The sequence below is a fragment of the Octopus bimaculoides genome, chromosome 26, assembly GCF_046866305.1.
Source record: "Octopus bimaculoides isolate indiv1 chromosome 26, ASM4686630v1, whole genome shotgun sequence".
Classification (NCBI taxonomy): domain Eukaryota; kingdom Metazoa; phylum Mollusca; class Cephalopoda; order Octopoda; family Octopodidae; genus Octopus; species Octopus bimaculoides.
This window is the reverse complement of record NC_142953.1, coordinates 22050739-22075058: the sequence shown is the minus strand read 5'-3', so window position 1 is coordinate 22075058 and position 24320 is coordinate 22050739. Positions and strand designations below refer to the sequence as shown.

The following is a 24320-nucleotide window of genomic DNA, read 5'->3' as shown; positions in this document are numbered from 1 at the left end:
ACAGAAAAATTATTAAATCAAGCTGTGAATAAACATGAAAATCTTTCTCATCTACCTTCAACTCATTCAGCCATTGAAATATGGCCATGCTGGAGCACTACCTTCAAGGGTTTTTAGTTGAGTTGAGCAAATTTTTCTTTTTTAAGCCTGGTACTGATTCTATCTTTTCAGTTTTTTGCTGATCTGCTAAGTTATGGGGACGTAGACAAGCCTACAACAGTTGTCAAAGTGGTGGAGAGTTACAATCATGCATGCACACATGTGCACACGCATGTGCATACACACCCACACACACACATGTATAACAAGTGGTAAAGGGGATTAATAAGCCCAGGCAGATATCTTGAAAGCATTCAGTGATAAATAAGAACTTGGTTAACTCCAAGTTAACTGTGGTTAAGAGCATGGGCTACTAACCCCAAGATTCCGAGTTTGATTCCAAGCAGTGACCTGAATAATAATAATAATAATAATAATAATAATAACATTAAAAAATACCTTAGGAATGAGAACCCAGGTTCAAAATTTCCCCAAGACACCTGAAGAAGGTTGGAGGGTATATCAGCCGAAGCGTTGTGTTAACAACAAACAAGATGAGGACAAATATCCGTCAAATGTAAGTAATGTATTGGTTAACTCCATCAAATAATCAGATAGCAATAAATTCAAACACAGAATTCACATCCAGGGTGTCGAACAAGTATGACAGGTAGATCCAAATATTGCTTAGACGGTCACTTGTCAGCTTCTGTCTCCCAAATCCACTCGCAAGGCTTTGGTCAGCCCAGGGCTTTAGTAGAAGACACTCAGTTAAGCTATCACACTGTGGGACTAAACCCAGAACCATGGGGTCGGAAAGCAAATTTCCTAACCACACAGCCATGCTTACACCTTTTTTTTTTTTTGCATTTAATTTTTTATTCTCTAAATTCAAGTGTAATAATCTCGACTTTATTGTCAAGTTGATCTGGACATGTTCGCTTGGAATAAAACATTTACATTCTAGTGCAAAAATCATAAATGCAATCATTAAATATAACCTAGAGAGACTTATAATGATGGTTGTCAGGTTTTTATCTTGCAAGGTTGGGTAAAAAATGGACATAAAACGATGAAGATTCATAAATACTAAAATATTTTGTCTTGTAATCATTGATCTACTCACAGGTGATTTTATTTCACTGATAATGTAACAAAAATTATTTTTAAAAAAAATGAAAAATATCTAAAATAAAAAAAACTTTAGCTTGTAATACATTTATTATTATTATTATTATTATTTATTATTATTATTATTATTACTTATTATTATTATTTTAATTATTTTGTTTTATAAAAATATATTCACACACGGGTCTGTTGTACACTTGCTTTCATTTTTATGCAGCGACATTTTTTTTTCCTAACAGTTTAAAACTTTTTACGAAAATTGAAAAAATAAATTTGAATAACAAGACAATGGCATATGTACACACATAAACACACCTACAAACATACATAACATTTCATACACACACATACATATATATACAATACACACACACATATATATACCTACACAAACACACACACATATATACCTACACAAACACACACACATATATATACCTACACAAACACACACACATATATACCTACACAAACACACACACATATACTAACACAAATGTATGCACACACACACATATACTAACACAAATGTATGCACACACACACATATACTAACACAAATGTATGCACACACACACTGAGATGGTATCAAAAAGTTCCAGGACTAGTTACGTTTAATAAAAAACAACTTATTTACCTTAAATCTTAACATCATATCCTTCGAAATAGTCACCTTGCACAGAAATACACCAGTTCCAGCATTCCTGCCATTGTTGGGATCTGGCATGGAAATCGCTTTCCAAAATTGCGACCTTCTGCAATTCACTCTGGATCTCGACAGCAGTGTTAAGACGGCCACCTTTGAGCTGCATTTTCCTTTTGGGGAAAGAGATAGAAGTCCGCATGTGCTAAATCTGGGGAATGCGTCGGGTGTGGAAATGATACCTTGTTGTTTTTGGTGAGAAACTCACAAACGAGGAGAGCTCACTGATAAAGAAGTACCTTGTCGTTGTGAAGAATCCAATTATTTGCACTGCACAGATCCCGTTGCTTTCTCCGAATGTCCTCCTTCAAACACTTCAAAACATCACAGGAGAACTTTCAATTGATGGTTTGGCCCTGGGGGATGAATTCTCAATACACAATACCACATTTCCAGGGCTGACACTCATGGGAGGTCTTCCAGATTGCTCATCGTCTTCCAGGGACATTCTTCCACTTTTGAAGAACCCATGCCACTTGAAACATTACATATGACCCATTGCCTCATTGTCATAAGTTTACTGAAGCATGTTCAATGTCTCTGTAGCAGAATTCCCAAGTTTAACTCAAAATTTCACTTTGGCTTTTTGTTCCTGTCCATGACAAAATCACAGACGACAGCATACATGTGATCACAAAAATTATAAATTTCACAACTTGCAAACTAAACACAGTGATATCACTCAGCACACTGTCTCATAAGGGTCACTGCTAGCTCTCACTATGCACGCAACCATGTGCTGCCATCTGTTGGCATTCTACAGAACTAGTCTGGGAACTTTTTGATACCACCTCGTATATACACACATGCAAATACAACATATATATATATATATACACACATGCAAATACAACATATATATATATATATATACACACATGCAAATACAACATATATATACATATATATATACACACACATGCAAGCACATTTATATATGTATATGCATACACACTTTCACATAAATATACACACACATGAGCACTAAGACATGATGTATGCTAACATAAATTTTTGCCTGATCCTTATTTGGTGCACCTCACACTTTTTTGATCAAAACTGCATGTTTTAAACTTGATTATTGCTGATGATGGTCAAAATAGCTTTGATACTTTCAAATCACTCACCTACCACCAACCACACTTACCACTTCACCTTACTTCATAATGCTTTCTTTTCTTAATTACTAATGATTTATTCCACCTTCTCACACACCTTCTGCCCCCAATCTTAATTTTTAAAATATTTTTATTCTTTCCATCTTTGTGAGATAAAATCTAATATATATTTTTTATATTTTATTCAAACTAAATATTTTGATTGTTTTAAAATTGTATTTTACTCCGCCACCACTTGTTTCCAATTTATCTTTCATTTAATTATAATATAATTCTCTGATATTTCTATTTCTGAGTTTTCAAATTTAAATTTTGCTCTCTTGCATATTATGTTTCCAGTTATAATATTTGTTGCGCTTTTTGGAATTACAATACATACATACATGTTATATATATATATATATGTGTGTATATATATATATATATATAAGGTTGGTGCATAATTATTGCGTTTTTTTTTCAACAAATTTTATTCAACAAAAACAATAACATTTAACAGAAACATCTTTAAATGGCGGTTTGATCATCTGCCAAGCAAATGGGAAGCAGTAATTGAAGTAGATGGTGAATATGCTCCGGAATAATCATTTAAAGATGTTTTTGTTACATGTTGTTATTGTTTTTGTTGAATAAAATTTGTTGAAAAAATGCTGCAATAATTATGCACCAACCCAATATATATATATATATATATATATGATATCTGGTGTGAACAATTGATATTTAAATTAAAACAGTCCTCTATGTATCATATTTAATGTATTCACAGAGTGCCAATAGACCAGTTATTGTGGTATTTGTCTTATGATAACATCTCTCATGGATTTGCCATGTTAAAAACATATCAGATGGAGACAATAATTTCGATACCACGTTCATAGCAACTGGCCTATCTACCGACACTATGTATAAAGTGTGATACATAGAGGGATATATATATGTATATTGTAATATGTAATATATATATATTTTAATATAATGTATATATGTATATATCATATACACATATTTCAGCCAGCTAAATAATTCTCACATATTTATACAATTTCTAGTTTTGTTTACTATTTTTTCCTTCAGCTATTCTTGTTGCCCCCCCCCCCCCAACTTTTTCTTTTTAAATTCCTCCAAATTCTGAAGAAGAGAAGGCCCTTTAAAATTTACTTCAAGAAATCCTTATGCATTTATTATCAAAACTAGTTCACTGCAGTTACCAGTAATAATATTCCTTTTAATGGCATTACTATTCTATAGAATTCTCCTAAACAGCCCAACACCCAATAGTTTTTGTGATATAATTTGTCTACTACCATCCTTATTTTCACATACAACACACATCCCCAAGACTTATGGCTGGAATCAAAACTCTTAGAGAATGCTACCAGGCAATGCATTACTGTTATTGGAAATTTCCTTGAGGTGTTAATTGAAATTAGTAGAGGCCATTTCTAAATGAAGGTTTCAGATTATGGTTTTAATTAAATTTTTTAAATACATGCAGTAGTTTGAAGTAATTATTAAGATGGGAAAAGTCAGATCTAATTGTTGTGTAACTCTTTAGCATTCAGATTATGTTTGTGATGTGGAATGCTTATTTATTCATTCATGCATTATCCTGTTGCCTCAAGATTTCAATGATGTAATTATTTTTAGAACGGCATTGTAGCATAAGTGTAAGAGGCCAGATCTGGCCTGTTTGAACATAAAGCAAGTAGGATACTCTTTTACTTGTTTCAGTCATTTTACTGCACCCATGCTGGAGCGCCGCCTTTAGTTGAGCAAATCGACCCCAGGACTTGTTCTTTGTAAGCCTAGTACTTATTCTATCGGTCTCTTTTGCTGAACCGCTAAGTTACGGGGACGTAAACACACCAGCATCGGTTGTCAAGTGACGTTGGGGACACACACACAGACACAAACCTATACACACACATACATACATACATATATATATTATATATATATATATATATATATATATATATATATATATATATACACACACATATATACGATGGGCTTCTTTCAGTTTCCGTCTACCAAATCCACTCACAAGGCTTTGGTTGGCCTGAGGCTATAGTGGAAGACACTTGCCCAAGGTGCCACGCAGTGGGACTGAACCCAGAACCATGTGGTTCGTAAGCAAGCTACTTACCACACAGCTACTCCTGCGCTTGGCTTATTTAAATGCTAAAGGGTAAACATCACTACTGGAATAACCATGAAATTTAATTTTGTAGTTAAAGGGTTAATTTCAACTTCGAACTTCTAATCCCACCAAATATTACCAAGAAATGACTATCTCCCTTGTATCGTCTGCTAGAGGACTCTATTGGTGCACTGTCACTCATCCCTCTTGACTTACTGACCACATTAACCACACACACACACACATCCCAGCCTAAATCTAGCCCTTATATTCATTTACCTCACTTTCTTTCCATGACCACCACTACATTTTGACCACTTGCTCCCCCAAATATCTACTATAAAATAGAATTGGTATTTTCTGCAAGTCCTGTTGTTTCAATAAACTTGACATATCTCAGTAAAAAAATAATTTCCAACACGACATTTCTCGACAAAAGATAGATTCATATATAAAACTACTTTTTGTGGTTTAGGTTGATGCAATTTTGAATGGATAAATCTGATTTCCACAGTAAAGGGGTGAAGGAAGAAGGTGCATAGAATTTACGTATCTGTTTTGAAGATTTCTAATCTTAGGTAGCAAATACTCGTGCCTGTTTGTAGCCCCTTTTTACCAATTTCTTCAATGGCACAATCCTGTGTTAATGTATCACTCAGTATATAAGCCATCTTAATTGTTATTGAAACCTTTAGCATTGAAACTGGCTGCAACCAGCCCAAATATTTTACCTGTTTTATCTTCAAACTGGCCAAATCTGGCCTTTCATACCTACCCTACAGTGTCATTTTAAAAGTATTCAATCACATCATTGAAATCTCAAAGCTATGAGGTAATGCATAATTAATTCAAAACAGGAATTAATAAGCTTTACATTTGACTAAATAATCTAATCGTTAAAGGGTTTGATCCTGCTCTAATTTTACGTTCCGTGTAATGGTATTTTTTTCTTTTTTGTTTTTGCATTTTCTCTTCAAAGTTACTTCCTCATTTCTGTGTAATTTTTTTTAAAAAATGGACCACCTTTTTTTTTTTTTTTTTTTTTGTCAGACAAAGACAAAACCATCTGAATTTTCCTTAAGACTCCCCTCAATTCAAGTTGTTTTTTTTTTTTAATGCCCTCATTAAATAAGGATAAGAAACTGTAATATTAATTATTAATGTGTGTCAGAAAGTGGTGAGCTGGCAGAATCGTTAACACACTGGACGAAATGCTTCGTGGTATTTCTCCCGTTGCTACATTCTGAGTTCAAATTCCACCAAGGTCGACTTTGCCTTTCATCCCTTCGGGGGGTCAATAAAATAAGTACCAGTTGAACACTGGAGTCGATGTAATCTACACATCCCCACCTTCCCCCAAGCTGCCTTTGTGGCAAAAATTTGAAATAATTGTGTGTCTGAAGAAATATTACAGTCAAGGATGAAATATGAAAGTTAGATTTTTTTTGCTCAATCTTAATTTCCACATTGTTTTCGTTGTTTATTATTGTTATCATTTATTTGTATCTATTTTATTTGTTTCTTTTCAAATATATTAATGCAGATTATCTATATGTTTGTGTAAGCATATCAATACATATATATATATATATATATATATATATATATATATATATATATATATATATAAGCAGAGTTAGAGGTTGGAATAAGAATATCTGTTCTTACTACTAGTATCATTTACCTATGTTAACCCTGGGTCTGGGAATGCAAGCACACTATGCTCATAGGGTACAGGTAATAACTGAATAAACGAAAGTTTATCTGGAATCAAAATAATTAACCGATGTTGGTCAATTTCTTTGTTGATCAATAGTTTTCTCCATTTTCTGCTTATTTAAATTATATACACACACACACACACACACACACACACACACACACACACACACCTAGACATATACAAATACCTATATTCACATGTTCATGTACACATGCATACCTGTACATATGCTCAGATGTATATCTGTCCATATATATTTCATGTGCTTACAAGTGATGCAAGTTACAAGAATTTACAACCCAGGTCAAACAGAACAAACCAGTCTTAATAGTATCTGTACAGATGGAATCTTAATAGTATCTGTAAGTTTTAGTAGTATCTGTACAGATGGAGTTAGTATTGTCTAGCTTGTACAGTCATAGAGTTGCATAGTGGAGTCAAACCAAGTAATGATATTTTGAATGCATTTAATATGCACATTTCAGATCATTCTGCAATAGATAAAAGGGACTTTCATCTCTTACACAATATCTTCCTCAGATAAGATGTTTCAAAATATGAACCAGTCGATGGAATTTGCCCTTCACATATGATCAGGGCAGTTTAAGTCACCTACTAGATGAGAGGATGCGATCAGAAGGGGTGGTATATCTAAAGAGAGGGAAATGGAATAGTGAGAGAAAGGAGAGGAAAAGAGATTGTTTGTGGAAGCAGGGTTGTTGGTGGAGATAGAAGGAACCTGAGTAGACAACATTGAAAGTAGGGAATCCTGGTGGTATATACAGGATAGGTTGATGGGGGGAGGGGGTAGAAAGAAAAGTAGAAACGTAAAATGATAAGAAAACTGGGGAAGGCAAACCAGTGACAGAGTGTAGTATTCAATCACCTTTTCATTGGCACATTTATTTATTTATTTATTCATTTGGTTGACCCTTTCCTCTTCCCTCCCCCTCTTCCTTTTCCCTCTCTTTAGGCATTCTACCCTTTCTGGTTATGTCCTCTCCTCATCTTGAAGGCAACTTAAACTGCCCCGAATATATATAAAGGGTGAATTCCATCAATTCATTCATATTTTGAAGCATCTTAACTGAGGAAAACCTTGTGTAAGAGATGAATCTCTCTTATCTATTGCACAATGTTCTGAAACATGCATATTAAATGCATTCAAAATATCATTACTTGGTTTGACTTCATTACTATGCACATATATGCACACACACACACAGATACACACATTCATATGTACATGCATACATACACACGCACACATATATACATGCATACAATATATATATACATACATATGCTTGCATTTATTTATTGCATATTACTGTTATATAGAACAGAATCAAAATAGTTAAAAATAATTCTCTCAGAAAACAGAATTATCTTATTTCCATTTTCAAATTTCAATTTAATTTTTATTGTGTTGCTGTGTTTTTTTTATTATTATTATTATTATTGTTGTTGTTATTTCTTTTGTTTTACTGTTTTCTTATTTTTGTCTGTTCAGAATTTTATTTGAAAGATTAGAAAAAAAAAAAAGAAAGAAACAAATCCTAAATAAATAAATGAAACGTTTTTAATCTCTTTTCTTTCCCTGAAAAAACAAAAAAAACAAAACAAACCAACCATTCCTAAAACCCTCTTGGACCCCTTCCTTTGTTTTTGGAACAAAACGAAAAATATTCGGTGCTTTTCCTTGAAGAATTGATTGAGACCAACAGGTGGAGGTACCGAACTCCGCAGCAAAGTTACGTTATTAAGGACCGAAGTTTAATGAGAGGAAAAAGTGTGAAATGTGAGTGAATTGTTAATTTGTGTGTTTGTTGCTTGATCTTCATTGATTGATTGATTGGTTTGGATTGTTTTTCTGTTTTGTTTTTATTGTTATATCTTCTCTTGAGCTGAGAATCTATCAAAGATCAATTATTTGATTGCTAATTTAGCAATTTTGTTGTTTTTGGGAATGCATTTAACTAATTGCTAACTCATTAATCACTTCTGCAACTGTGTGTGTTTGCTGAATCTGTATGACTATGTAATTTTTGGGTGCATTAAGGAAAATGAACTTGTTTTCAAGTTGGTTGTTTAGGATGAGGAAAGCCAAAGAATTCTTTGCCAAAGCATATTGTATTTTCCTCTATAGCAGAGGAGGTTGTTGAGCTATTAAACTTCTGTACAATCCAGTGCTGTGTAGATCTGTATCAGCCAGGCAGTCCTAAAACACAGGATATAACAAGAATTGGACTAACCTTGTTTACATTCATTTTTGTTATGTTCATTAGAGGACAGGGTTTTTGTCATCGCAACAATCATACTAACATTGTTTGCATTCATTTTATAGATAGGTGAGGCATTCTAAAGTGAGGGGAAAATCTCTAGTACCTTCCTTTATCATTCACTTTTATTCTGTAATAAAATTTTCAACGGGAGGATGTTAAGAGTTAGATGTGTGCAAATATATTGCAAAATGGCTTTGCGCTAATTTACAAACCTCTTTTGTAAGCTACAAGGGCTGGTCATATCACTCTGTGATCCAATTTTCCCTAACATTAAATAAATGACAAGCAAATACCCTCCCACCTCATTAAATCTGACATATTGGAAATCTTCAAGAAACCCATGGAACTGGTGCTTGTTCCCTGTTTTAAAACATTGCATCCCCTAGTTGAATTTTTCCCTTTAGGAGTTTGATGAGAGTTAAGTAAATGTCTTCAAAAAATCCCTGGAATTGGTACTTTAGAATATTGTACCTCTCAGTTAAATCTGCTATATTGGGAGTTAACTAAATGTCTCCCAGAAACATGTAGGAATAGTACATGTTCCCCTTTTTTTTAAAATAGTGTAGATGTTAGGGAGGGCATCCAGCTATAGACACCATGCCAAAACAGACAAATGGAGTCTGGTGCAGCTCCCCAGCCTGCCAGATTCCATCAAAACCATTCAACTCCTGCCAGTATGGGAAACGGACATTAAATGGTGATGAGAACTAAATCACCTTTACATCAACAGTAACATTTTCCTTGGAGGATCTGGCACCCGTTTCTCCCTCAGCTTGGATGAAGTGTGGCACTCAGAATAAACCATTTTTGTCCAAGAAACACAAAGAACAGTGTGCAGCATGACACAAACTTGTTTCACTTCTCATGTGTTAAAGGAAGGAGTCATTACATTGGTTTTAACATGAATTGGAATCTTCTGGAAATATGTGTGTATTGCATGTCTTGCAACTAAAGTGTTTCTTCATAGCTGGCTCGTGTTTTAGTTTACTGTGTGTGGGTTTGCTAGGTGAGCAAATATTGATATTTGTATGAATTGTTTCAGTTTGAAGTGTCATATCCACATGGCTATTTTATCAGCTGTTGTTTTGTTTTAACCCTTATTTCTAACCCTTTTTAACCTACTTTTTCATGCATTTTGTCTGCTGGGGACATTGGAATGAGTTGCTTATTTAGTTCTTGCTCAGTTCAACTGAGATGTGTTGTTGTTGTTGAATTCTTCAGTCTCTTTGTGGTTTCAAAGTATATAGAGACAGCCAAAGGAATTTATAGAAAGCGAACTTTTTAGTCTAGCTCTCTCAGACAACCTTTGTTTTCAAAGCATTAAGCATGTCGCTTTGTGTTGATATTTGCCTTTCAATTGGTGTTTTGCTCATGGCTGTTTTGATTTCAATCTGGTTGCGATATTATCCAACTTAATTTTAAGGCACTGAACTGGCGGAACCATTTGTATGTTGGGTGCAATGCTTAGCAGTATCTTGTGCATCCATATGTTCTGAGTTCAAATTCCAATGAGGTCAGCTTTGCCTTTCATTCTTTCAGGGTCGATAAGTACCAGTTGAGCACTGGGTTGATATAATCGATTTAACTATTCCTGGGTATGAATATAAAAAACAAAAAAAATTTGCACCTCTCTGCCAAACCATGTTGAACCAGTGTGGCAGAGTTGGCTCATCACACCAGTAGGATCTCAAGCTCAAATTCATGGCCTCCACATCAGACTGTGGTTGGTGGAGAGAGCATGCTGAGGTCTTTGTCCTGCATGGGCAATCCAATCCAATCTTAAGGACATGAAACATGCGGTCTCCATTTTAAAATAGCCATAGAGAGGTTATGAATTATCTCTAAGATATAAAATGTCTTCTTTTCTTATATTTGAGATCCTCTACCCTCAACTCTTATTTCACTCATCACAGGCCCTTAATTATGAGAAACTGTCAGCTAGTGGTTGGTGTTGTTGCTTAGCTCTAGATCATCCCTAATTAAGACATTCCAACTATGACAATTCCATTGTTTCCTAAACCTGTCACAACTTTGTCCAATGATGTGTCATTCCTGGTTTAACCTTTTAGCATTTAACCTGGTCACATCCAGCCCCATCTGGCCCAGATATTCTACCAGGTTTATGTTAATACTGACCAGATCCAACTTCTCACACCTACCCTACAATGTCATTCTAAAAATATACAATCACATCTTTGATAATCCAGATCGAAGAGAATAAGCAAACATTACATTTGACAGAGTAATTGGAGTGATTTTCAGCTGCTGTTTTTAGCAGAGCTAGTGACTGCTTAGACTCTCATTCAGTATTTTTGTTGTGCACAGTGAGTGTGGTTGTATCAGTGTGTGTATGCTGTCTCTGTTGCATATTGATCTGTGTGTGTGTGTGTAAGAAAAATTATTTTTATAAAGAACAAGATGAAAAGAATTCTTCAGATGGAACCAGCGAAGCATAACTTACAGAGCCTCAGATCATGCCCTGCCCTTCCATCTATGACCAAAGCATATAACAAACTTGATAAAAACTTTACTTTAATGTATTTTAGTGTATTTTTTGTTTTGTTTTTATTCATTTTCAGTTATTTTCTTTCTTTCCTTCTGTATGTTTTTTTTTGTGTGTGTGTGTGTATATAGACATTACACTGTATTATTATGTTGGCTAAAACCTATAGATATAAGAATAATAATAATAAGAATAATATATGCTAATATTGAACAGTGAGAATGAGAGCTCAATACTGCATTGGTAGATAAATATTCTTTCTACGTCTGCATCTTGGAGACAAGTACCAATGTTCACATGTAGCGGGCTTGAAAATTGATAAGAGATTCCTCTTTACATGAAACCATTTGTAGCCTTTAATAACCCACAAATAAAATATATATATATATTTCAAAAATTTAACAAAAAACACGATAAACGGAAAATTTTCCAAAACATAACAAACAGAAAATTCATGGATAATTCCCCATCAATCAACATCCGAAAGATCATTACAATTCACACCTTTAATATATATATATATATATATATATATATATATATATATATATATATATATACGTATATATATATATATATATATATATATATATATATATATATAAATAAATAACCTTTACAAGAAGAGGTATAACGATGATATTGAAGTTTTGGCCAGTCTGATGAAAGTGAGCATGCCAAAACTTCGAAGTTACTGTTGACTCCTCTTGAAAAAGAAGAATAGATATGTACCCTATAAAAAGAATTGAGTAATTCTTCAGTTTTATGCTTTTATTATAACTCAATATAAAAATGAGCATTTTTATATGTACACACACAAAAATTTTAGATACACGAGTGAGTGTGTGTGTTCCTATGTTTATGTAGAAAATAGCAAACCTTCACTGGTCACCCCTGCCATTTCCCAAAGGCCCTTGTCTTGTTGATATCCTGTTTTGTTAAAGATATACCAGTAAATCATCTTGAAAATAACAAGGAACAATTCCTGCAGCTTGTCTTATTTCACTCAAATGTATGACATCATAATTTCAACCAAGTGTGCCCTTGTGCCTCTCATAACATGAACCTTGTGCTTTTATAATATAACATGGGTCCTGTAGTTTTACAGTATAATAATATGGGCCTTGTCCTTTAATTATAGTGTGGGCTTTTGGCTCTTACTCAACCGAGTGCCTTTTGTGTTCACTCAGGGGTTGGCTCAATGTTTTCCCTTAATTATGACCCTAATGCTTTCACTCAAGTACAGTCTTATACCTTATCCTATGGGTGGATCTTAGTTCATTACCAAAACATAGGCCTTATGTCTTCTCTCAAGTATGCGCCATCATATTCCTTTTCTGAAATGTAAGCCTAATTTATGCATTCACTCCAGTGTGGGTCTTCGGTCTTTGAGCAAATTGTTTTTATTTGTTTATTGAATTATTTCACTCAAGCATGACTTGAGCTTGAATTAGTCCTTCACTTAAACAGGACCTCTACTCAAAATATATTTATACTTTATTATCAAAATTGCAAAAACATTACACAATATCACAAAACCTGCTACTCAGAGTTTCACGTTCCTGTTCGTCAGACAGTTATTTCCAATCGACGAATGGGATATCCACCAACGAATCGGAACATGAAGCTCTGAGTAGCAGGTTTTGTGATATTTCGTGATGTTTTTGCAGCTTTAATAAATAATAAAGTATATTACTCTACCTCTGGTATTTGAGTACTATTTTTCCCCACCTTGTTTCACATTTATGTGCTTACTCTGGTATATATATATATATATATATATATATATATATTCAGGTTTTGGATCTGACTTGGATGTTAAAAAAAGGTTGAGAATCACTACCTAGTTACACTTCATCACATTTTGAGCTCAAATCCTACCAGAGCCACCTTGGCTCTCTGTGGGTTAACAAAATGAATAAACTGGGGGAGAGGGGCTTGATTTGATCATAAGAGCTGCTGTGTACTCTAACACATGGGTCACTCTTCAAAAACACTGCACCCCTCTTCATAACTTGACATTGTTTCGATCTGCTGGGTGTCAGCACCTTTCTGTATCACTTCACTTCATGCAGTAAAGAGGATTACACTCCACACTACATCCTATACTGCAACAACAGCAGATCAGACTTTGTTGTACCCCATACACTGCTACACATCAGTTGCACTCTAACTCCACACTCCACTCTTCTCCATACTGCACTCAACACTCCCTCATTCCATCACAACAGACCAAGCCTCACTCCAGCACACACTGCTATATTTTTTGCACTACATTCCCACTCCATACCACATCATAACACACCACGTTTCACTCTACCCATACTATGCTATTGACCAGTGATCTTATATGGAGCTGTAAGGTCCATATAAGATTTTGTTATTAAAGCTTATCTAGAATAAATTGGCTGTGCTTCTACAAGACACATAAATATTTTATCAATATCTTTTTTATTCAATTCCAAATATTTACGGAGATGTACTTGCATAGCAAGTGACCTGATCTGAGATCGTGTGCTGAAACAAAAACAATTGCAGTGTGGAAGATGTTTATAAGCCATTTAAAAACACACAGAAACTGTTGGATTCACTTCAACATTTAAATTTAATTTGCCAAAATATTTTCTTCGCTTTGAGACCGTGACCTGTTCACTGACGAAATTCCATGCTGTTGTCCAAATATTTAATTATAAAAGTATCAAAATTTCTCTGCAGTAAATTGGTTTTACTTGTATAGTACACAAAATATTTTAATTTTTTTTTTTATACAATTCCAAATAATATTTAATAATATAGATATAATAGCATTTTTAAAACATTGAAAGGGTATAAGGGTCCAGTAGATTAGATTAGGAATTACAGGGGACCATAGGTAAAAAACGGTTGAGAACCACTGTAGACCAGTAGTTCCCAACCTGGGGTCCATGAACTGAATTCAAAATTTCATATATATATATATATATATATATATATATATATATATATATACATATACATATATATATGTATGTATATATATGTAGCGGTAGCAAGAAAGATTATAGAGTAACCTCCCTTTTCTAAGTTTCCCAAAGCATCTGTGTCATGAGATGTGATTCTTAATTATTCAAGAAGCTTAGCATTTCCCTTGGAAGTTTCTAGAATGTCTAGCGTTCCATTAATAAAAACAGCTTGCTAACCCAGCTCTTCGCTTCTTAGTCGATTAGACTTAGAGCCATTCATGTCATTGTTTTGTCTGTCTATTTCTCTGAGCCACATGACTGAATGCCACCACTTAGCTGTTATTTCTACATTTTCTATCTCTGAACCTTCTTGCATAGATTACTTCCTTCAACTAGATTCTACATTTTGATTATGTATCATCAGCGACCAGTAAATAAAATATATTTTTATGTACAGGTCTTGAATTTATTCTTCATCTCTATATGAACTCTTGTAATAATATACATGCAGCCACATCAACACCTTGTACTGACTATATATTTCCACTACACACACACACACACACACACACACATATATATTAAAAAAAATAATAAGGTACTCAGAGATCTGGATGGTTGTACATTTACAGATTTTTATTAATCATATATTAGCGCTTGCATCGATTCTAGTAGACTCTCCAGATTTAATTTTTCTTGAGAGGATTTGTCTCTTTTTATAGTATATATATATATATATATATATATATATATATATATATATATATATATATATACACACACACACACACATATAAGGATAAGCATATTAAAAGGGGATTGTGGAAAAACTTATTTAGATAAAAGGGTTGGGAACCCCTGCTGTAGGCTATACCACACTCATTCCACTCTATATCACAATGGAGCAGACTTCGCTAAGCCCATACAATATTTATACACTAGGGTACATTACAGTCCATACTCCACTTCATTTGACACCAGACCAGACCATGCTTTACTTCACTGCACCTCACAATTTCCTACAACTTCATATCATATCACATACCACATAATACAAAAAATTTACCCCAAGTTCTACTCCAAACTCAACATCAAACTCCATATCAAACTCGACCCCCGTTCAATATTCCTGATTCAAGTGAAACCAGAAAAGTGTTACTTTACCTTGTGTCTAGGGAGGGTCATTATGTCTATAAAAATTGACACATACACTGGTTCACTACCACTTCTTTAGTGTTACCAACTAATTATTCAGTTGTGGAAGATGCATGTCTCAGTGGTTAGAGCATCAGGCTCACAATCATGAGGTTGTGAGTTTGATTCTCAAACCAGGCTGCGTGTTGTGCTTTTGAGCAAGACACTCAGCTGTAGAAATGAGTTCACTCAGCTGTAGAAATGAGTTCACTCAGCTGTAGAAATGAGTTGCGATGTCACTTGTGCCAAGCTGGATAACATCAGTTGTATGAAGAAAGGAGGCTGGCATGCATGGATGACCACTGGTCTTCCATAAACAACTTCTCTGAGACTTGTGCCTCAGAGGAGAACTTTCTAACTGCAATCCCATGGTCATTTGTGATTGATAAGAGTCTTTTCCACTATTCAGTTGTTAGTTAGTAAAATAACGAAGTGAAATAGAACCAGTGCATGTCTTTAGTATTAGTGTTGTATTGACCCTCCCAAGATACAAGGAAGTTTTACTTTACCTGATTTCACTTCAAAATCTTCCTCCTCCCATGCTTTTGTCTTTCATTTTTCTTTATCTTAACCCTGTTCCTTTGCTGTGCACCAAAATAATGCAACTGCACACCTTATAATGCTTAACTTAACTCACTGAATTCCAGTTGCTGAGCTCAACATTTTTCTCTCCGTCTCTATTTGCTAGAATTACCGTCTTCCTGTCTCTATTGCAATTATCCATGCTATGATTGGTGCTATTGCAGCTTTAAACACTACAAAGGTATCCATTTGTCTTATTTCTTGTGTATTCTTCAAATGTGTGTTTATATTCACTCGCAGAACACTTGTACCAATTCCCAAGACACAAAACCCATCACAGACTTTTTGTGTAGATGTATAAAAGTGTTAACTTTTGGATTTGTGGTCTAACGGTAAATTCACGAAGGCATCGATGATGGTTAAAAACTTCCACTGGTCTCATAAACTTTGTTGTTCACTTTCATGTCCACTTTGTATATCTGTCTGCATAGAAACACCATATTTACAAAATATCAAACTGTATTTATTGTTAAATCTTAGTTCAGTTGTCTTTAAAGCAGAAACTTAAGACCAGTTCAAATATGTTTGAGAGATATTTGAACAAGCAAAGGCTTTTCCCTGCAGTTTATCATTGAAGAAAATTTCTTTACTTAACCTTTAGCACGCTGACGGTGAATTATGTCACTGTATGAGTTTTCTCCCCTCTCAATGCAACACAATGTGCCTGCAGCTACAGGGGAGAACACTCGTGTAGCAACATAACTTTTCTTCAATGTGCTAAGACAAAAGTTGTTAAAACACCATACTCAACTAAGAGCTCCTTGTAGTAAACTGATGGATGTATTTTGAACTTGTTAGTTCTTTTCAGCACCAGATACCAAGACAGACAACTACGAGCTCACTAGAAAGCTTTGCTTCTTTTATCACAAATCAGTAAATGTCACTGATTGTGCAATTCTTCACACATCTTCTCATGTATACATTCTGACCTGGCAGCCAATCTGCACTCCCAGCGAATAGTACTTATTGATTTACGATAAAGGAAACCAAGCCTTCTAGTCAGCTCAAAGTTGTCTCCTTTGGTGTCTGCAGCTGAAGAGAAGTATTGAGTTTAAAATGCATCCATCAATCCAAGAGGGGGCACTCTGAGCTGGCCATGGCGTTATGATACCGTTTTAAGTGAGAATATTTTTCTGCAGTGAAAAGCTTTTACTGGTTCAAATCTCTCAAACATTTTTAAAGTGGTCCTAAGTTTGTGTATTTTTTGTTACTGCTTTGTACATCAACTTGTGTATTATAGAATTTCAAAAAATCTATCAAACTAAATAAGAGATCCATTACTTGCAAAACGGGTGAGGGTGAGTGACAGGGAAAGCATCTGTTTATAAAACAATGCTTCTATGACATATTTGTCTAACGCATGCTAACATGGAAAAGAAAAACTGATGTAACAATAAACTAAAAAAAACAAAAAACCTACGTTTTTTTATGCTAGTAAGGTCTTAAATTATAAGGTTTTTCTTTAAAACAAAACGAAAGAAAAAAACGGAAAACATTTCTAAAAACAATTTGTAAAAACAATCGTTTCTTTATAACAAGTAATGAAAGGAAGGCCTTGAAATGAACGAACAGATGTCACTGTCAGATACTTGTAAGACAAACTGCAGTAGTGGGGTGGGGTGGGGGTGGGGGCGACGTCTGGTGATGATGATGCTGATGGTGGTAGTTGTGGTGGTGAGAGCGAGGGCAGGGGTGATGGTAGTAGTAATGGTGGTGTTGTGGTATTGATAATAGGAGTATTAGTGGTGGTGGTGGTGATAGTAACAGTATTATTATTGGTGGTGGTGGCTGGGGTGGCAATGGTGTTATTTTTCTCTGTGTTTACAAAAAAAAAAACAAGTACAATGTCGACAAGCCTACAACAGGTTGTGTGTGTGTGTGTATGTGCATGCCTGCATGTATGTGTTTGTGTCTAAGTTTTTCTAATGTAAGGCTGCTATGATATTTCACATCAATGACACCTTTAGCCATATTCAACTAATAAAAGATTTTGCATAAACATTTAAATATGATCACAATTGTATTATTACACATTCAGAGGTTTTAAATGATGCTGAATGTAAAAAAATAAAATGAATAAAAACTTATATAAATCATAGCCATTCATTTCTAATCAATCATTATTTTCTTTAATTAATTAATTAATTGCCATACTTTTTATTATTATTATTTACTAAAGCGGTGAGCTGGCAGAATCGTTGGCACGCTGGGCGAAATGCTTAGTGGTATTTCATCTGCCGCTATGTTTTGAGTTAAAAATCTGCCGAGGTTGACTTTACCTTTCATCCTTTCAAGGTCAATGAATTAAGTACCAGTGACGCACTGGGGTCGATGTAATCGACTAGTCCCCTCCCCCCAATTTTAGGCCTTGTGCCTATGTTAGAAAGGATTATTATTATTATAATTAAAGTGACAGGCTGGCAGAATTGTTAGCACGCTAGGCAAAATGCTTAACTGTATTTTCTTCATCTCTACGTTCTGAGTTCAAATTCCACCGAGGTTGACTGCCTTTCATCCTTTTTGGGTTGATAAATTAAGTACCAGTCAAGTACTGGGGTCGATGTAATCGACTGCCCCCCCCCCCCCCTCCCCTAGAATCCAGGCCTTGTGCCTGTAATAGAAAGGACTATTACTATTATTATTATGAAGGGAGCGAGCTGGCAAAAACATTAGCACACCGGGTGAAATGCTTAGCGGTATTTTGTCTGCCGCTATGTTCTGAGTTCAAATTCCACTGGAGTCAACTTTGCCTTTCATTTTTTCTGGGTCGATAAATTAAGCACCAGTCAAGTTCTGGGGTCGATATAGTTGACTGGCCCCCTACTCTGAAATTTCAGGCCTTGTGCCTTGAGTAGGAAGAGTTATTATTATTTATTCTGCCAAGGTTGACTCTGCCTTTCGTCCTGTTGGGAGTCAATAAAATAAGTATCAATTCGGGGTCAATTTAATCAACTTGGCCCCTCCCACAAAACTGCTGGCTCTGTGCCAAACTTTGAAACCATCATTTTTATTATTATTATTATCATTATTATTAAGGTGGCGAGCTGGCAGAATCATTAGCACGCTGGATGAAATGCTTAACGGCATTTCGTCTGTCCTTACGTTCTGAGTTCAAATTCCGCAGAGGTTGACTTTGCCTTTCATCCTTTCAGGGTTGATGAAATAAGTGCCAGTTATGTACTGGGGTCGATGTAATCACTCAATCCCCTCTCCCCAAATTTCAGGCCTTGTGCCTAGAATAGATTGGATTATTATTATTATTATCATTTTGTTAGAATAATTAATTAAAATCCTGATTTAGAAATTGTAGACAAATAGGCTACAGGCCAGAAGTAATTCCATCTGATGCTGTCGTCTGCAAAGGCCACAGGTCTACCGTCTTGCATGCCATTGAAGAATATTTTTAGCTGTTGTAATACACACAGGGGACAGTGACAAACACCATCTTGATTTCAGTGGAAACAGAAGCACATGTCATGTCACTTATGTGGTTAAGTACAGTGTGGTGGTGGTGGTGGTAGTGGTGATAGCTGGTGACGTGGGTTAGTTGCTGTGAAGTGTGAAGCGGTGATAGTCGTGGTTGTTGTCACAGATATTGTATTCATATGTAATAAACAGTTCTTTGTTGTTGTGGCGGTGGTGATGGTGGTGGTGGGTGTGAAAGCCCTATGTTTGTCTAAATAAATGTTTGTAGGTTTCTGTATATTTTTATATATATATATGTATTTTTTTAAAATCTCACTTTCTGTTTGGCTGAAAGAGTTGCTAGTTCATCGTCATGGCTTCTTCATGTTATCATGGCTAGCAAAAAAAAAAAAAAAGAACCCCCCCCCCCAGAAAACCTAAAAAGCATCCGTATTAAAAACAGAAGTCTGTATAAGAGCAGGTACGGCTGTGTGGCAAGTAGTTTCCTTCTCAACCACATGGTCATGGTTTCAGTTCCACTCCATGGCACTCTGGGTAAATGTTTTCAACTGTAGCCTCAAGCCAACCAAAGCTTTGTGAGTGGATTTGGTAGATGGAAACTGAAAGAAGCCTGTCGTGTATGTATGTATGTATGTGAGTTTGTGTTTATTCCTTACCACTGCTTGACAACTGGTGTAGGTTTGTTTATGCCTCTGTAACTTAGCAGTTTGGCAAAAGAAACTGATAGAATAAGTACGAGACTTTAAAGGGTAAAAATAAGTCCTGGGTTCAATTTATTCAACTAAAACCCTTCAAGGCTGTGCTCCAGGATGGCCGCTATCCAATGACTGAAGCAAGTAACAGATAGAAGATAAGATAAAGATGTTGATATGTTTTTGCATATCATCTTCTTTTATCATTGTTTTATCTCACTTACTGATGCTTGGATGAAGTAGCTGCTAGCTTCTATTGTCACGGTTTCTTCATTTGTTGAAGCTAGACAGAAGAAAGAAGAAACAAATCCCAACGAATTAATGAAAAATAGTTTGTGTATGCAATATGCAAAGCTCTGTCTACAGGTTGGATGGAATTGAAAAAACGGTGTTGTTAAAAATATGGCAGAGGCGTGGCTGTGTGGTAAGAAACTTGCTTCTGGTAAGAAACTTGCTTTCTGGTAAGAAACTTGCTTCCCAACCACATGGTCCTGGGTTCAGTCCCACTGTGGAACCTTGGGCAAGCGTCTTCTGCTGTAGCCTTGGATCAACCAAAGCCTTGTGAGTGGATTTGGTAGACAGAAACTGAAAGAAGCCCATCATATACACACACACACACACACACACACACACACACACATATATATATATAAAAATTTAAGGAATGGAGAAAATGCATGTTATAATTGCATACTTTATTCCTACATGTTTCAAAGGATTACAACCTGTGTGATCACATAGGTTGTAATCCTTTGAAACATATGTAGGAATAAAGTATGCAATTATAACATGCGTTTTCTCCATTCCTTAAATTTTTAAATATACTCAAATACCCAAAATTTCAAGGAGTTCCTGCCTTAAAAACAGGAACTACACCAAAGTTATTTTGTGTTCTTTGCTACATTGGTTTCTATTAACCCATTTATCCTATCCAAAGAATTTTTATTCATTAAGATAGAAGAAATATATATAATTAAATATATATATATATATATATATATATATAGGCACAGGTGTAACTGTGTGGTAAGAAGCTTATTTCCCAACCACATGGTTCTGGGATCAGTCTCACTGCGTGGCACCTTGGGCAAGTGTCTTCTACTATAGCCTCAGCCTGACTGAAGCCTTGTGAGTGGATTTGGTAGATGGAAACTGAAAGAAGCCCATTGTGTGTGTATGTGTGTGTGTGTATATATATATATATATATATGAGATTTCTTTGACTGAAAGTGTCGCTCCAGCTGGCCACAGTCAAATATCAGTAAACAAATCTAGATGTAGTCTTTTCTATAGTCAGAGTAGCAGAGCCTGATCAGTCAATCAATATAATGTTGTGATGGATGGCTTAACCTAGATTTAGGATTCTTGCATGGCCAAGACACCACAGGTTTTCCCTTCCCAGCTCAAGCTGGAGCACGGCCTTGAAGTGTTTTAGTTAAATGAATTGACCCCCAGGACTTATTTTTTCCTTTAGAGCGTCATATTTATTTTATCAGATTATTTTGCCAAACTAAGTTACAGACATAAACAAACCAACACCAGTTGTCAAGCAGTGGTAGGGAATAAGCTCACACGCACACACACACACACACACATACACATACATACACGACAGGCTTCTTTCAGTTTCCATCTACTGAATCCATTCACAAAGCTTTGGTTAGCCTGAGGCTATAGTTGAAGACATTTGCCCAAGGTGCCATGGAGTGGAACTGAACCCAGGACCATGTGGTTGGGAAGGAAACTATTTGCCACACAGATGCTTTTTAGGTTTTCTAGTGTGTTTTTTTTTTAATCTCATCATGACAACATGAAGCTAGCAACTCTTTCAACTGAAGGGATGGTAAAAGGCCTGATGGTAGGCCTCTCATCTGGGATGCCACCTTCTCCAATGGCAACTTGGTGTGTTTAGCTGCCAGCTCAGGTTCTGCTGCTTGTCAAGCTGAGAAGGGTAAATTGTTAAAGTACTGGCTGTTCTGTGACAGGTTTGATGTCAAGCCTGTGGCAGTAGAAACCTCCAGCATCATCGGCCCCTTGATTGCATCCCTGCTCACTACTTTTGGGGTGGAGATGGCTATCCACAAGGGGGAAGCCCTGCAAGTTAGAGTCACTGTTCCAGCACACCATCTTTGCCATTCTCCAAGGCAACACTTTTTCCATTTTGTCCGCTGGAGCCATGAGACAAACTGATAACACTTTTCAGATATTATTTGTTGCTTTCTGTTGATATGATGTCTCTGTTGTGTAATAAATTTTTATTTTGTAAAGTATATTAAATAATAAAATGGTACAATGAAAGATTTTGATCAATGCCATGCCATTCTTTGTTTCATGTGACTTGTTGTTTAGCCAAAGTCAGCTTCTCTCATTAGCTTGCAGTAATTATTGTTGCTTAGGTCCGTAGTGTGTTGTAGTATCATGGTAGTGTGAGGGTACCATGGTAAGCATTCGGCAGTCCCAAACATTGCTTAGCCATTTTGATGCCAACCCACTTGAGACCACTTCCACAGGTTCTATGATGCAAACCTTCCTGTTTTAAAGTGATCTAAATTAAAGCTTCCTCTGAAATTTAATATTAATGTTTCAAACAGCCACTTTGGTAATGAGTTATTTTACAAAATTCTTCATTATTTTTACAATTAATTGAAACAGAGGAGGCATATTTGAAAAGGAATATTCTAACAAAAGACTCAAAATGATCTAAAAAGTATCATTGAAATTTTGTTTTAATTTTTTTAAAACACTCACTTTAATAATGGAAAAATTATTTTATTATTAGATTCTTTATTTTTTTCAAAACGTAATTGAAACAAAGGCAGTGTAATTCTACAGAAATATGGTAACAAAAGGGTTAAAATGATGTAAATTAAAACCTTCCATCAAAATTTCATGTTTATGTTCCAAACACCAGCTTAATAACGGCAAAGTTATTTTACTAAATTCTTCATTAATTTCAAAATTAAGTGACACAAAGACAGTGTAATTCAACAAAAATATAACAAAAGGGTTAAACTGCTTTCACCTGTTACCTTAGTAACTATTCTTGAGAGAGAGAGAGAGAGAGAGAGAGAGATGGGGTACGGTTGCTGTAACTGTTCTTTTCACCTTCATCTCTGAAAATACAAGAAATTGTATGTAAATAACACCTTTCAAACTGTGTGTGTTAGTGTGGTACCTAGGTATTTATAGGTGTACACTCAGGTGCACTTTGGTACCTAGCTGCACTTCAAAGTTTTAAACATATAATTCAAGGTTTCAGAAAATGCATTCTATTTCTTGAGCTTCTTAAAAAAGTGAATTTCAATAATGGTAAATAAAACAAGGTAAGCAAAATGAAAATAAAGGTGGAGAGCTTCTTTCAGTCAAAAAGAAAGAATTAATTAATCCTTTATATTTCGGGTGACCCACTCATCTTCAGAGGAAAACAAAGAAATATTGTTGAACAGAAACTGGCCATGTATTGTTTTCTATATATTTTGCTAAATTTCAAACTTTAAAGCATAGTTTTCCATTCCATGCAAAATATACCAATAATATAGGATCTTTTCAGTCTAAAGTGTATCAGCAATTTATATTTATTTCATCTCCAGTGTGTCAAGAAGTCAAAAAGATTTAGAGCCAGTGGTGTAAATACTTAATATATTCAGATAATTTACATAAAATTTGTTTGTCATTGTCACAATATTGGTCATTTGAATACATATATATGTGTGTATCTAAGTGTATATTAGTGTGCATGTGTGCAAGTATGTGTTTATACACACACACACACATGTATATGTATAATGTGTGCAAGTGTTATTGTATAACATCTGGGAACTTTCAGAATCCAATGT

At 35.1% G+C, this 24320-nt stretch overlaps 1 protein-coding gene across 12 annotated transcripts in view; it reads left to right on the top strand.

Annotated features, from left to right (window-relative positions):
- LOC106871364 (protein kinase C iota type) overlaps positions 1–24320 on the top strand; it is a 234465-nt gene that overhangs the window by 188531 nt on the left and 21614 nt on the right. For 7 of the 12 annotated variants that reach the window (XM_089342950.1, XM_089342949.1, XM_089342954.1 and 4 more), the window contains one exon: positions 8569–8661. The exons of 4 other annotated variants lie outside the window; for them this stretch is intronic. In XM_089342950.1, the coding sequence (XP_089199076.1) occupies positions 8569–8661 (93 nt within the window). Of the gene's footprint in view, positions 1–8568; positions 8662–16472; positions 17956–24320 lie in introns of those variants that run through there. One more of the 12 variants, XM_089342951.1, reaches the window with a different exon arrangement.